The sequence below is a fragment of the Mustela putorius genome, unplaced genomic scaffold (genome assembly GCF_011764305.1).
Source record: "Mustela putorius furo isolate JIRA1106 unplaced genomic scaffold, ASM1176430v1.1 tig00537227_pilon_pilon_pilon, whole genome shotgun sequence".
NCBI lineage: Eukaryota > Metazoa > Chordata > Mammalia > Carnivora > Mustelidae > Mustela > Mustela putorius.
Window position 1 is genome coordinate 4,704,331 of NW_025422368.1, and position 16,254 is coordinate 4,720,584.

At 40.0% G+C, this 16,254-nt stretch overlaps 1 protein-coding gene across 1 annotated transcript; it reads right to left on the reverse strand.

Moving 5' to 3' along the window:
* Positions 1-870: 870 nt before the first annotated feature.
* Positions 871-7,106, reverse strand: METTL7A (methyltransferase like 7A). The gene is made up of 2 exons (XM_004782069.3): positions 6,306-7,106; positions 871-1,594 (listed from the first exon to the last, which is right to left on the reverse strand). The coding sequence occupies exons 1-2, from the start codon at positions 6,801-6,803 to the stop codon at positions 1,358-1,360; spliced, it is 735 nt and encodes a 244-aa protein (XP_004782126.1). The 5' UTR covers positions 6,804-7,106; the 3' UTR covers positions 871-1,357.
* Between the last annotated feature and the right edge of the window lie 9,148 nt (positions 7,107-16,254).

Genomic DNA, 16,254 nt, shown 5'->3' on the forward strand with positions numbered 1-16,254 from the left:
AGAGGCAGGCAGAGAGAGAGAGGAGGAAGCAGGCTTCCTGCTAAGCAGAGAGCCCAATGTGGGGCTCGAACCCAGGACCCTGGGATCATGACCTGAGCCAAAGGCAGAGGCTTTAACCCACTGAGCCACCCAGGCGCCCCTCAACACTTGTTTTCAAAGCACTTATGATTTTCAGAGGTTTCCACGATGGCAAGGAACAAAGAAATCATCTCGGGACAGGAGTGGAAATTTGGTCAGAATAATCCCCCAAATATGTGTCTATTTCTCTACAGACTCCCAGACTGCCTAGGTTTTAGGGGGTCTTACAAAGCGTACCCAATTAAACAAGGTTTTCCTAACTACAGTTGGCCTACAATTTAAGACAGGAGACAGCAAACTATATGCTACATAATAAGGAAAATGTACTCAAGAATCTTTTTTTTTTTTTTTTTAAAGATTTTATTTATTATTTATTTGACAGAGAGAGAAATCACAAGTAGGCGGAGAGTCAGGCAGAGAGAGAGAGAGAAGCAGGCTCCCGCTGAGCAAAGAGCCCGATGCGGGGCTCGATCCCAGGACACTGAGATCATGACCTGAGCCGAAGGCAGCGGCTTAATCCACTGAGCCACCCAGGCGCCCCATGTACTCAAGAATCTTAAGTGCCTCGGCTATTTTTCTGGATACACTAATATGTCAAGTACAATCTTTAAGTACTGAAGATTGCATTATATGGTAATAAAAAAAATGAAGACTGGAATGCAGGAAAATAAACGTCAGTGGACTGCGGGAGTAAAAACAACACTGGGCAGAGCTAGGTGTGGCTTCCTAGTCCATTAATTCTGAACACCAGCCCTGCTGATACTAAGAACAACAAACAGATTCAGATTTCTCTTTCAGAAAGACCTGGGCTGTTGAGATTTGGATTTTCAACTAATCAGTATTCCCTGGTTCAGTCTGTGAAGTTTCAAGATCTTGTCACTTCTCCCTTTTCAAATCCTCTTTTGAGTGATTTCACTGCCTCTTAGCACCAAGCTCTCAAAGAGAGGGGTGAAATGAAAATCTGCCAGGTAGCCATATAAACCAGAAGGATTTTGAAGTTATCCCATAAACTAAAGTTTGGGGATAATAGTAAACTTCAATTATGGAAGCCCAGCGTTTCCTTTTAAGGGAGAACCCTGTTTTGCTTTGGCTTGGTTTTGATTCCCTGGGAGACAACAGAAAATGGCTGAAGAAGTTATAACATAAATCCTTAAGGATGAAATGCAACTTTACCTTAAAAACAAGAAAAAAAAAAGTTTTCTTTCTTCCAATTAGTAGTTGAAGTGTCAGAGCGTAGCCTGAAGCTATGAGCTGTTCAGCCCTCTACTCCCCACTTAGGCTACTTGATGGCATAGCCACAGATGTGGGGGCGCACCAGCTCCCAGGAGAGCGGCGCCCAGAAGTGCTGCAGCTTGAGCTCGGAGAAGCCCGCCCGCTCCAGCGCCTTCCAGCTCTCTCTAGTCAGGTGGCACCCGTCAAACAGCAGGTACCAGGAAGGATGCAGGATCTGTTGCCAAAAGTAAATCCAGGTTGAGCTCTCAGCAGCTACATGCTCCAGGAAATAGAAAACCCCGCCCTGAGAAGGGAAAAAAACAAAAAAGCCCCACAGATTTTAGTTTTGGAAGTACAGGTTTATAAGATGATGGAATCTTCAATTTCAGTGGTCCCTAAAGGCTAACTCTATGAGAAGGCATGGATAAATGAGCACTTACTAAGACACCGTTTTGGCCAATAGTCTCACCTTCGGTCTAGTTTTATCCAGAGCTGCCAATCTAATGGAATTAACATGTATTTTCTGTTCATAGAAGTGATGCATAATGACAACTAAACCTGGTAGCAGTTCCTATATGCAAGGTATGTGGGAACTGCTGCAGGTTTAGCTATCATGATGCAAGAATGCCTATCACACATCAACTTGCTTGATCTTATGATAAACTTATTTGGTAAGTATTATCAGTCCTATTTTTCAGATGAGGAAAGTGAGCCACAAAGAAAATGAGCAACTTGCCCAAAGTCACACAGCTTGTAAATGTCAGATCAGGTTTGGTTTGACCCTGGACATTCCAGCTGATAGAGGCTAGTAATACTGACTTGACCATGGGGCACCTGGGTGGCTCAGTGGGTTAAGCCTCTGCCTTTGGCTCAGGTCATGGTCTCAGGGTCCTGGGATTGAGCCCAGGGTTGACTGGGCTCTCTGCTCAGCAAGGAGCCTGCTCCCATCTCTCTCTGCTTGCCTCTCTGCTTACTTGTGATCTCTCTCTCTCTCTGTCAAATAAATCAATAAATAAATAGATAAAATCTTTAAAAATACTACCTTGACCATATGCTGACCTTAGGAAATGAAGAAGTTTAAATAGAAAAACAAGCACTGTTCTATCATCTCAATATAGCTACTGTTAAAACTTTGTGTGCACACCGTATGAATATGTATCTTTTCCCTAAAACTAGGACTAGAATGTACCTTCTGTTTTGTAACCTGCTTTATTTGTGTTTTCAAATATTATTCTAAAATGTGATTTAAAAGCTCTTTACACAGTATTTCATAGCACTGCAGGTACCATCTCTTACTTATTGAAGTTATTTCCAACTTTTCATTATTGTAAATACTGTTACAGTGACTATCCTTATCCATACATCTCTGTGCCCATCTCTAATTATTTCCAAATAAATAACTTGCAAAAAAGGGGAACTGCTGAGTCAAAAATCTGTTACTTCTTAAAGATTTTACTTATTTACTTATTTTAAGATTTTTATTTATTTGAGAGAGGGACCACAAGAAGGGGGAAGGTCAGAGGGAGAAGCAGACTCCCCACTGAGCAAGGAGCCCAACTGTGATGGGCAAGACTGGATTCCAGGACCCCAGGATCATGACCCCAGATGCTTAACCGACTAGGCCACCTAGGCACCCAAGTCTGTGCCTTCTTAAAGCTATTGGTGCAGGTTGTCAAACTGCCCTTTGGAAGAGGCATTGCAAGTTTACATTCATACCAGCAATGGGTGTGAGTGCCAGTTTCCAACAAACTCCCATCTATACTTTTTCCTCTGTATCCTGCCAATTTGATGGGTGAAATGGTATTTAATTTTCAATAATATGCATATCTTTAATTTCTTAATATATATAACATTTTTTTGCTAAATCTTATTGGTGATTTGGACTTCTCTTCTGCTTGATCTGTTGATGTCTTTTTTCAGTTTTCTAATAGGGTGTTGAGTTTTCTTACTCCTTAGGTAATTTAGTATAAGACCATATATGTTCCCCCCAGTTTCTTGCCTTTTTTATTTTTAAGGAATCTCTACGCCCAACGTGGGGCTTAAACTCACAACCTCGAGTCCCACCTGGGTGGCTCAGTCTGTTAAGAACCTGCCTTCGGCTCAGGTCAGGATCCCAGGGTTCTGAGATCGAGCTGCATGTTGGGCTTCCTGCTCAATGGGTTGTCTGCTTTTCCCTCTGCCCCTCCTTCACTTGTGCTCACTCTCTTTCCCAAATAAGTAAATAAAATCTTAAAAAAAAAAAAAGAAAGTCACATGCTCTATCAACTGAGCCAGCCAGGCACCCAAGTTGTTTGCCTTTAAAGTACAAAAATTTTTAATGTCTCTTAAAAAAAATTTTTTTTTTTTTTACTTCATCTGAACATTTTTCTTGGGTTCTGCTTTGCAAACCTGTGGGAGAGTCTGAATCCACACCCAGCACTGCCTGAGACTAAACAAGCATGTCTTATACTTTTGTACCATTGTCACGAGGATGTAAATTCTATGATGAATTAAAATACTGAAGCATCTAAAAGCATTACTGAAGCCATGGTACCACTGTGTCATTAGGGATTTTATTCAGGGATTTTTATTTATTACAAATGTGGGTGCAGTGTAGACACAGTTCTACATTATCAGAAGGACTTTGGAAGTCTTCTCCCCTTCTACCTCTGTGGGGAGCAAATCCCCTCCAAAACCCGTGGTGACAGTCACACTCTGGCTACTCTAGTCTTGCCTATACCAGACAGACAGCTGAGAGGGGGCAGAGAAGACCTGGGTTGAGGGGGACACCTGGGTGGCTCAGTTGGTTAAGCGCCTGCCTTGGGCTCAGGTCATGATCCCAGGGTCCTGGGACTGAGTCCCACATCTGGCTCCTTGCTCAGTGGGGAGCCTGCTTCTCCCTCTGCCTGCTGCTCCCCCTGCTTGTGCTCACACTTTCTCTTTCTAACAATAAAATAAATCTTAAAAACCTGTGCTCAGAATGGAAAACCTGGAATTTCCTGAGTGGTTTTAAAAAAAATTTTTTTTTCCGTAGACGAGAACAGGTAGACAAGAGCAGGAGGCGGCCCGGGTCTAGGGAGGCTGATGTCACCCTTGGGGTAACACAGGTTAAGCTAGAGATGGCATGTCACCCGTACAGGTGATGGTTGAATACAGTGATGAATACAAAGGTGCGGGGTCAGAAGAAAGATCTGGGCTAGATGTTCACATTTGGAAACCATCTGTGTATGCATGGTACTGGCAAACTTAGAGATGGGCAGAGGAAGAACAGCCAGTAAAAGTGGTGGAAGTGTTGAAGTCGGAGAGATAAAAAGGCCCTAATGACAAGCGCTATATGGTGCAAAAGGGAGAATATTTGCGTTAAAGAAAGTCAGACCTACTAGCTGTGTAACTTTGGGCAAGTTTCACACCATGAAGACAGTATCTGTTATAAAGGACTGTTGAGAGGGTTAAAGGACAGTGTAATACAGCTCCTGGTCAAATGCAGCAGAGAGCCGGGGCTTCACAGGAGCTAGGGAGGACCATCATGAATGCGATCTCATTGAGAGTGCTAGAAAATACAGGGAATCGTTACTTTGTAGGAGTAATGCTATAGGCAAAACACTTACCAGCCTTACCCATTTACTGCCCAGCCTTAGGATTCAAGAACCCAGCACTTGAATATAAGAATCAGAACATTTCAGGGCACCCGGGTGGCTCAGTTGGTTAAGCGCCGGTCTCTTGATTTCCGCTCAGGTCATGATCTCAGGTTCATGGGATCCCAGCCCCATGCCCAGCTCTGTGCTCAGTGTGGAGTCTGCTTGAGATTCTCTCTCTCCCTCGGCCCCTCCCTCATGTGCTGTCTCTCTGAAATAGATGGATAACTCTTTGACAAGTGTTTTAAAAAAAAGTTTCATGTCTATCATTCCCATTACCATATATGTATATGTGTGTGTGTGTGTGTGTGTGTGTGTGTTAGCTCTCACACAGTGGGCTTATACACTACGTAATAGTCCATGCTTTGATTGCTTTTTTTCATTTAACATTATCTCTTGGGGATTTTTTCATATTAACATAGATAGCTCTTCTTTTATGCTATGTGACCATTTACTTGAACAGCCTCCTACTGATGGACATTTAGGATAATTCCAGTTTATGCTATTACAAATACTCCACAGAATGTCTTTGCAAATAGGCAAGTGTTTGCATATTTGTGCAGTGTAGCTATAGGATAAATTATTATTGGATACAAGACTGTGTTCACTTTAAGTTTTGAATATTATCAAATTACCCTCCAAAGAGGGCAGTGCCTCTAGTATGGGGTGTACTGCTTCCCAAACAAACCCCAATACCATATTGACCTTAAAAGCCTCTGACATTATAATAGGTAAAAAAGGTATCTTGTGTTGTATTGTGTTGTATTTCTTTGTTTGGAAGGCTGAGCATTTTTGTCATATAATTGGCTTGCTTTTTCTTTTCTTTTCTTTTTTTAAAGAGGGCAGGATGAAGTGAGAGAGGGCTGAGAGAGAGGGAGAGAGAGAATCCCAGGCAGATTCCACACCCAGCTCCAGCCCGAGGTGGGGGCTGGATCCCACTTCCCTGAGATAAGGACCCCAGCAGAAAATCAGAGTCCCACCATTAACCCAGTGAGCCACCCAGGCACCCCTGTAATTGGTTATCTGTATTTACATTTCTGTTCCCATTTGCCTATTTTTCTCTTGTGTTTTTCTTCTTTTTAAAAAATCCTATCGATCTCTTGATTTGTAATGTCTTTTAAAATGAAGGAAGTTAATCTTTTTGTCTGTCATCCCTGGCAAATACTTCTATGTTTTGGTACTTTTTTTTTTATTCTCTGTAGTTTTTAAAAATTGATGTATTCAGAATCAGTCTTTCCCTTTATAGCTTCCTTCTGACTCTAAGGTTTTTAAAAATGCAACAGTGCCTTCTCTAGTGGTTTTACTTTTTATGTTTGAATGTTTGAGCCACCTGAAATTGACAAAACTGCCCTTGGTGATGTGGTTACCACTAACTAGTCCCCCTCACAACCCCCCACTCACCAGCCTCAGCACTCGGTGCACCTCCTGGAGGAGGCGCTCCTGGCTCTCCACGGAGCACAGGACCAGGGTGCAGACCACCACGTCCACAGAGCCATCGGCCACCTGCGGCATGTGCTCCCCTGCGGCCACCACGAAGCGCTCCAACTGCAGGTGTCGGTTCTCCGCAACGCTCTTGATCAAGAACTTCTCAAAGTTGGGGTTAGGGTCAACACAAGTCACCCGGCATCCAGGCGGGTAGAACTTGAAGTTGGCCCCGGTGCCGCAGCCCACCTCCAGCAGGGACAGCTTCCCAGAAGGGCCCACAAAGTCCTGCAGGTTGCTGAAGAGCTCCCGCTTCTTGCTTGCCATCTGCTCGTTGTAGATCACGGTGAACCTCTGCATGAAGTGGGGGAACCATTTTTTGCATATCCAGTTCCACAAGCCCAGAAAGTTCAGCAGGAACATGGGAGATGCCAGGATGCAGACAAGTAGCCTGAGGATAACGATGGTAAGCGCCATCACTCCAAAGAGAAAGACCAGTTAGCCCTGGACCCTTTCTGGCCACACTCCAAGGACAATCAGCCACAGAGGAAAAAAGAACCTGTTGGGAGAGAGAGACGCAGCTGAAGTCACATCATGGGTGAGGGGCCCATTTCACCTAATTTACAGGCGTTTGGCAAAAGATTCAGCTTAGTTTTCACGAAGCCAAGGGAGAAGGTTCCCAGCTTCCCTTAGAAGGAAAGTTGATTATAGTCCCTTAACTCCAAAGCAGTTCTCCTTCTCTGCGAACTACTGCGAGTTTCCTGCGGGAGTTTTCTCTGCGCTTAGGCCCGCCCTCTGGGGTCCTCCAATGACATCTGCAAAGAAAACAATCTGTGGGTGGAGCCTGGTGAAACCGAACCAGAAGGCTGCTGGCAAGTGTCCCGGTCTTGCTTACCCTTTGGCCCCTCTCCTTCCTATTTTGAAACAGGAGGTGATTAGACGCGCTTGCCTGGCCACAGTCAATAAGAATTTACCCCTTTTGCATTCTGGGCTGAGGCTCTCAGACATTCCTAACTCCAACGGGTTTATTTTTAAGTCACTGTTTCAGCTCCCCTCTGGTTCAAAGGGCGAGTTTGAACTTCAGACTGTGTGGGACTGCTGCATTACTCAACTAATTTAGATAAAAATCGTCTCCAGAATATTCATCCTTGGGAACCTAAAAACCGAAAGCACACAGAAAGTAGTTTGAAGCAGTCATCTGTTTTTAATAATAAATTAAAAAAAAAAAAGTGAGCCCTGGCTTTAGAGTAAGTCTGGGAAGGCAGAAATTTTAAAAAATAACAGTAACATTTACTTTTTTCTTTTACTTTTTGAAACATTTTATTTCTTTAAAGAGAGCGAGCATGAGCAGGGGGAGAGGGAGGGGCAGAGAGGGAGAAGATATCTAGCTGGTTCTCGGGACTGGGGAGCCCTGGGCTGGACTGATAGCATGACCTGAGCTGAAATGAAGAATTGGAAGCTTATCCACTGACACACACCACTGCCACCCACCCACCCACCCCTGTGGCTCTGGTAACATTTACTTTTTTAAACTGGGTGATGGATACAGGAGTGTTCTGTTGTTTCACTATTGTTATATCCTATACATATGTTATATCTTTTACATTTTTAGCAGCTTTTTTGAGGTGGAATTGACATGCAATAAACCATATATGTAAAGTGTACAGCCTGATACATTTTGACATATGTACATACCTGTAATGCCATCACTTCATCAAGATAATGAACACATCCATCACCCCCAGAAGTTTCCCCTTGCTCCTTTGTCTTCCCTTCCTCCAGCCTGCCCCATCCCAAGGCAAGCTCTGATCTGTTTCCTGTTACTAGAGATTGATAGGCACTTCCTAGAATTATAAGCAAATGGAATCAGGCATTACTTGCTTTTTTTTTTTGTCTGACTTCTTCCACTCAGGGTAATTATCTTGAAGGTCAGCAACACTGTTGCACGAATCCACTGATTTTATTAAGTAGTGTTCTGTTGTATGGATCCGTAACTGTTTTTCCATTCACTTGTTGATGGACATTTGGGTTGTTTGTGGCTATCACACATTGAGCTAACGTGAACATCAGCGTACAGGTCTTTGTGTGGACGTAGGCTCTCATTTCTCTTGGATAAATTCTTATGAATAGAATGGATGGGTTACATGGTAGGCAAATATTTAATTTTTGAAGAAACTGCCAAACCGTTTTCCAAAGCAAGTATGCCATTTTATATTCCCACTGCAGGTGTATGAGAGATTTCGCTGTCCCACATCCTCACCAATATTTGGTATGGTAGTCTTTTTAAACTTCAGCCATTTAAAAAGATACATAGTAGTCTCTCATTATACCTTTAATTTGCATTTCTCTGATGATTAATAATGTTGAGCTTCTTTCAATGGGCTTATTTGCCATTTGTGTGTATTAATTGGTAAGGTGTCCAACTGTTTTGCCCATTTTTAAATTGGGTGAAGAGCAAGAATTCTTTGTATATTCTCAGTATAAGTCATTTATCAAATGTGTGATTTTTTTTTTTTCCTAGTCTGTGGCTTGTCTTTTTAATTCTTTTAGCAGTGTCCCTATCTTGTCCCCTCTCTTCTGCTCCCCCTGCCTCTGGCAATGACCAATCTGTTCATCTATGAATTTGTTGTTGTTTTTTCTTTTGTGGGTTTTTTTTCTTTTTCTTTTTCTTTTTTTTTCTCACACATGTAAGTGAAATCATACGGTATGTGTCTTTCTCTGACTTATTTCACTTAGAATAATGCCATCAAGGGGTGCCGAGGTGGCTCGGTGCATCCGTTGAGTGTCCATCTGACTCTTGGTTTCAGCTCAGGTCATGATATGGAGGTCATGGGATCAAGCCCCAACTCAGGCTCTCCACTCAGCAGGGTGTCTGCTTGGGGTTCTCTCTCTCCCTCTCCACCTGCCCCTCTCCCTCTCTTTCTCGCTAAAATAAATAAATAATCTTAAAAATTGATCAGTCTTTGGGGCGCCTGGGTGGCTCAGTGGGTTAAGCCGCTGCCTTCGGCTCAGGTCATGATCTCAGGGTCCTGGGATCGAGTCCCGCATTGGGCTCTCTGCTCAGCAGGGAGCCTGCTTCCTCCTCTCTCTCTCTGCCTGCCTCTCTGCCTACTTGTGATCTCTCTCTCTGTCAAATAAATAAATAAAATCTTAAAAAAAAAAAAAATTGATCAGTCTTTAAAAAAAAAAAAGAATGCTCTCAAGGTCCATCCATGTTGTCATTTTCTTAGTGTGTCTTTTGATAAAGTCAGTTTGTCCATGATTTTTCCCCCCTAAAAGCCCTTGCATATTCTATAGTTGTAAAGAGTTAATCTTATATTTTTCTCTACATGTTTTATAGTTTTAGCTTTTATATTTAGGCTAGGCCTATGATTCTATTAAAGTTTTTTTTTTCTTTTTTAATATATGGGATATGAGATAAAGGACAAGTTTAATTTTTTCTAGTTTTGAGATATAATTGACAGAAAGCACTTTATAAGTTTAAAGTATATTGCATAAATGTTAATATATTTTCCATATGGAAATGTAGTTACTCCAACATAATTTGTCGAAAGGACTATGCTTTCTTCAATTGAATTATCTTGGCAACTTTGTTGAAAATCAATTGCTCATATACGTGTGGGTCTGTTTTTGGGAATTCTGTTCTGCTTTATTGTCTTTATTCCACCCATATGCCAGGACCACACTGTTTTGATTACTGTGGCTTTACCGAAAATCTTGAAATCAGGTAGTTTAAGTTCTCTGACTTTGTTCTTTCTCAAAATGGCTTTGACTATTCTGAGTAGTTTGCATTTAAAATAAAATTTAGACAGTTTAAAATTATATAAATACACATACTGTATATATTTTTAATTACAAATTTAATTTCTTTAGTAAATATAGGAACTTAAGATTTTCTAGTTCTTCTTGTGTTTGTTTTTGTAATGTGTCTTTCAGAAGTTTGCCACCTAACAAGTCTAAGTTGCTGAATATATTGGTATAGAGTTCACAATATTTTCTTCTAATCCTTTTAATGTCTGTAGGATCTATAGAAATGCTTTCTTTTCCATACTGATACTGATAGTATGTGTCTTTTTTTGTCAATTTAACTAGAGGTTTTTGTTTTTTCAAATTTTTATTTAAATTCTAGTTAGTTAACATACAGTGTAATATTGGTTTTGGAAGTAGAGTTTAGTGATTTATCACTCCCATATATTACCTAGTGCTCATAATAACAAGTGCCCTCCTTAATCCCCATCACCCATTTAGCACATCCCCTGCCCACCTCCCTCCAGCAACCCTCAGTTTGTTCCTTATAGTTAAGAGTCTCATATGATTTGTCTCCCTCTTTTTTTTCTTCCCCTCTGTTCTTCTGTTTCCTAAATTCCATATATGAGTGAAATCATATGGTATTTGTCTTTCTCTGACTGACTTATTTTGGTTAGCATAATACACTCTAGCTCCATCCACGTTGTTGAGAATGGCAAGATTTCATTCTTTTCAGCAGCTAAATAATATTCCATTGTATATATAGACCACTTCTTTATCCATTCATCGGTTGATGGACATTTGGGCTTCTTCTATAATTTGGCTGTTGTTGATGATGCTTCTATAAACATAATGGTGTATGTACCCCTTCAAATCAATATTTTTGGGTAAATACCTACTAGTGCAATTACTGGGTTGCCGATCAGTTCCATTTCTAACTTTTTGAGGAACCTCTATTCCATAGTGGCTGCACCAGTTTTCATTCCCCCCCCAACAGTGTAAGAGGGTTCCCCTTTCTCTGCATTCTCGCCAACATCTATTGATGTCCAGTGTTGTTAAGTTTAGCCATTCTGACTGGTGTGAGATGGTATCTCATTGTGGTTTTGACTTGTATCTCCCTGATGCCGAGTGATGTGGAGCATTTTTTCATGTGTCTGTTGGCCATTTGGATGTCTTCTTTGGAAAAGTGTCTCTTCATATCTCCTATTTCTTATTTGGATTATTTGTTTTCTTTTGGGTGTTGAGTTCGGTAAGTTCTTTATAGATTTTGAATACCAACCCATTATCAGGTATGGCACTTGCCAATATCTTCTCCCATTCCATAGGATGGCTTTTAGTTTTGTTGACTGTTTCCTTTGCTGTGCAGAAGATTTTGATCTTGATGAAGTCCCAATAGATCATTTTTGCCTTTGTTTCCCTTGCCTCTGGAAACTTACCTAGTAAGAAGTTGCTGTGCCTAAGTCAAAGAAGTTGCTGGCCTGTGTTCTCCTCTAGGACTTTGATGGTTTCCTGTCTCACATTTAGGTCTGTCAACCATTTTGGATTTATTTTTGTGCATGGTGTAAGGAAGTGGTCCAGTTTCATTCTTCCTCATATTGCTTTCCAATTTTCCCAACACTTGTTTGTTGAAGAGACTATCTTTTTTCCATTGGATATTCTTTCCTGCTTTGTCAAAGAGTTTTGCTTTGGTTTTTTGGGTGTTTGTTTGTTTGTTTTGAGTGAGAGGAGGAGAGAGAGAGAGTAAAAGTGCTGGGGTGGGGGTGTGGAGGGAGGGGCAGAGGGAGAGGGAGAACAAGTCTTAAGCAGACTCTATACCGAGTACAGAGCCCGATGTGGGGCTCAGTCTTATGACCCTGAGATCATGACCTGAACCCAAATCCATAGTCAGACACGTAACCTACTGAGCCACCCAAGTGCCCTGGTTTCTTTGTTTTTAAATGAAGGACAGTTGACATACATAATACAGTATTATATTACTTTCAGGCATACAGTGTAGTCATTCAGTATTTATATGCATTACAAAATGTTCACCACCATAAGTGTTGTTACCTCCTGTCACCATTCAAAGTTATTACAATAATGGAGACGCCTGGCTAGCTCAGTTGGTAGAGCATGTGATTCTTGATCTTGGGAGTCCTGAGTTTAAGCCCTACATTGGGTGTAGAGATTGTTAAAGAAAAAATAATGTAAACTTGGACTAACTTAAGAATTTTTATTTGTACTGCTTAATTCATTTATCAGTATTTCACATATGACCACCTTCCTTTTATGTTTGTAGATTCTGAATAATAAAAGAGGGGCTACAAATATTACTGAAAAACAAAAAAGAAAAAGAAACCAAGCCCCTGCCCTCTCAGAGCCCAGCAGTTCAGAATGGTTCCTCATTAAGTAATGAGCAAAAGAAGCAAGGTGCAAGGGGTACCTGGGTGGCTCAATCATTAAGCGTCTGCCTTTGCCTCAGGTCATGATCCCAGGGTCCTGGGATTGAGCCCCATGTCAGGCTTCCTGCTTAGTGGGAAGCCTGCTTCTCCCTCTCCCACTCCCCCTGCTTGTGTTCCCTCTCTTGCTGTATCTTTCTCTGATAAATAAATAAACAAAATATTTTTTTTTTTTAAAAAGCAAGGTACAAGCTTGTGTGAATGGAGAGGTAGAAAGGTCTTTGCTGGTATAGAAGTGTTGATATTTGCTATTTGACTTTCTGATTGTGAAAATGAGGAATGTCCCCTCAAGGAAACAAAGTTATTACAACATTATTTACTATATTCCATATGCTTTACTTTATATCCTCATTTATTTGATTGCAGTTAAGTATGTACCTCTTAATAGCCTTCACCTATTTTGCCCATTCCCCCATGTCCCTCCCTTCTGGCAACTGCCAGTTTGTTCTTCATATTTATGAGTCTCTGTTTTGCTTGTTCATTTGTTTTTGTAAGACTCTACACATAAGTGAAATCATACAGTATTTGTCTGACGTATTTCACTTAGTATACCTTCTAGGTCCATCCATGTTGTTGCAAATGGCAAGATTACACCCTTTTATGGCGGAGTAATATTCCATACTACAACTTTCTTATCCATTCATCTGATGATGGGTGTGATTCTGTATCTTGGCTATTCATAGAGTGCTGCAAGGAACATAGGGGTGCATATATCTTTTTAAAGTAGTGTTTTCATTTTCTTTGGGTAAATACCCAGTAGTGGAATTGCTGGATTATATGGAAAGTGCTGAAGTTTTAATTTTTTGAGGAATCTCCATGGTGTTTTCCATGGTGACACCAATTTACATTCCCACCATTAGTGCATAAGGGTTTGATACTAGCCATTCTGACAGGTATGAGGTTTGGTATATCTCATTGTGGTTTGGATTTGTATTTCCCTGATGCTGAGTGATGTTGAGCATTTTTTCATGTGTCTGTTGTCCATCTGGATGTCTTCCTTGACATATCTATTGTCATTCAGATATAGATATTCAGATATATGTCATTCACATATAGATATAGACATATCTATATGTCTATTCAGGTCATCTGCCTATTTTTTTTGTTTTGTTTTTTAAGATTTTATTTATTTGAGAGTCTTGGGGAGGAGTAGAGAGAGGGAGAGAGAATCTAAGGCAGACTCTGGGCTGAGCACAGAGCCTGCCGTGGGGATTGATCCCACGACCGTGAGATCATGATGTGATCCAAAATCAAGAGTTGGATGCTTAATCAACTGAGCCACTCAGGCACCGCTGTCTTAAAAACCCCTGACCCTTTTTAAGTCACATCGTGTTTTCTGGGTGTTGCATGAGTTCTTTGTATATTTTGATATTTACCTCTTACTGAATATATCCTTTACAAATACCTTCTCCAGTTCAGTAGGTTGCTTTTTCATTTTGTTGAAAGTTTCCTTTACTTTGCACAATCTTTTTAGTTTGATGTAGTCCTAATTGTTTATTTTTGGTTTTGTTGCCCTTGCCTGAAGAGGCAGATCAAAAAAAAAAAAACAAAACAGTTGCTAAAATCAACATCTAGGGATGCCTGGGTGGCTCAGTTGGTTAGGTATCTGCCTTCAGCTCAGTCCCAGGATCCTGGAATTGAGTCCCTCATCAGGCTCCTTGCTTAGTGGGGAGCCTCCTTCTCCCTCTGCCTGCCATTCCCCCTGCTTGTGCTCTCTCTCTTTCTGGCAAATAAATAAAATATTAAAAAAAAAAATAAAACCAGTGTCCACGAAATTACTGCCTGTGTTTTCTTTTAGGATTTTTACGGTTTCAGGTCTTGCATTTATGTCTTTAATTGACTTTTGAGCTTGTTTTTCTCTGTGGTATAAGAAAGTGGTCCAGTATCATTCTTTTTGTCTTTTTTTTTTTTTTTTTTTTTTTTTTTTGCATATATGCTACCTTTGCATGTGTTTTCCTAACACCGTTTACTGAAGAGACTGTCTTTTGCCCCATGGTATGTTCTTGCCTCTTTTTAAATGACCATATAACCACGGGTTTATTTCTGGGATTTCTATTCTATTCTATTGATTTATGTGTTGATTTTGACTACTATAGCTTTTTTAGTACAGTTTGAAGTCTGGGAGTGTGATACCTTCATCTTTGTTCTTCTTTCTCAAGATTGATTTGGCTATTCAGGGTGTTTTTTTGGTTCCATGCAGATTTTAGGATTATTTGTTCTAGTTCTGTGAAAAATGCTCTTGGTATTTTGACAGGGATTGCACTGGATGTGTAGATTGCTTTGGATAATAGAGACATTTTAACAATATTAATTAGTGCACGCTACTCCACAGCATGGTATATCTTCCCATTTATTTGTATTGTCTTCAGTTTCTTTCATCATTGTTTTAAAATTTTCAGAGCACAGGTCTTTCACCTCCTTAGTGAAGTGTATTCCTAGGTATTTTATTGTTTGGGGTGCACTTCTGTGATGGTTTTCATAATTTCCCTTTCCACTACTTCATTTTAAGTGTAGAGCAATGCCACAAAGTCTACATATTAATTTTATATTTTGCAGCTTTATTAAGTTCAATTAGTTCTAGTAGTTTTTTGGTGGAGACTTCAGGTTTTTCTTATATGATGTCATGTCACCTGCAAATAGTGATAGATCTACTTCTTCCTTACCAATTTGAATGCCTTTTATTTCTTTTTCTTGTCTGGGACAAGTATCCAACTTGTGCCAGTAACATATTGAATAAAAGTGGCAAGAGTAGACATCTTTGTCTTGTTCCCAATATAAGAGAAAAAACTCAGTTTTTCAGTATTGAGTATGATGTTAGCTCTCAGTTTGTCACATCTGGCCTTTATTATGTTGAGGTATGTTCCCTCTTAATCCACTTTGTTGAGCGTTTTTGTTTGTTTGTTTGTTTTTGTTTTTTGGTGTATTTTAAAAAACATGAATGGATATTGTATTTTGTAAAATACTCTGGCATTTGTTGAGATGGTAATATGGTTTTTATCATTTCTTTTGTTAATGTGATATATCATGCTGATTGATTTGCAAACACTGAACATCCTTGCATCTCTGGAATAAATTCTACTTGATTGTGGTAAATGACTCTTTTTAATATATTGTTGAATTCAGTTTGCTGATATTTTGTGAGGGTTTTTGCATCCACAGTCTGTTTTGTCTGTTATAAGTATTTCTACCCTGGCCTTTTTTTTTCCTTCTGTCTGCATGGTGTATGTTTTTCCAGCCTTTCAATTTCAGTCTGCATGTGCCTTTTTGTCTGAAATGAGTCTCTTGTGGGTTCCATATAGGTGTGTCTTGTCTTTTTTTAATCCAACAGTCACGCTATGTCATTTTATTGGAGAATTTAGTCCATTTTAGTAATTTAAGTCCATTTGAAGTAATTTAGTTTATTTAAAGTAATTATTGATAAGTACGTATTTTGTTACTGTGTGTCAGATATGCTAAAAATTTTTTAAAAATAAAATAAATAAATAAATAAAATAAAATAAAAATAAAATTGCAGTCTGTACTCTAATAGTCTCTTTTGGTGGTGGGAAATGTTATATAACTGAATTCCAGTTGCCTTAAGTGATCCAAGCTGGACAAAAGACAAGAAAGTACTTGTAGTAATTCCTGCCTAATTAGAAATACATACCTAAAGAGTAATTAAGATATTCTTTTTGAAGTGAAAAACAAGAACTTGCTGCCAATGTATTTTAGAAGAGTTCCTTAATATTAACATTCAGGGCTAT

Bases quoted from the DNA above. Each gene is read 5' to 3' on its own strand.
- METTL7A (XM_004782069.3), bottom strand. From the start codon at position 6,803: ATGGCGCTTACCATCGTTATCCTCAGGCTACTTGTCTGCATCCTGGCA. The intron at 1,595-6,305 runs GTGAGTGGGGGG...TTCCCTTCTCAG, and splicing joins TGCACCGAGTGCTGAGGCTG to GGCGGGGTTTTCTATTTCCT.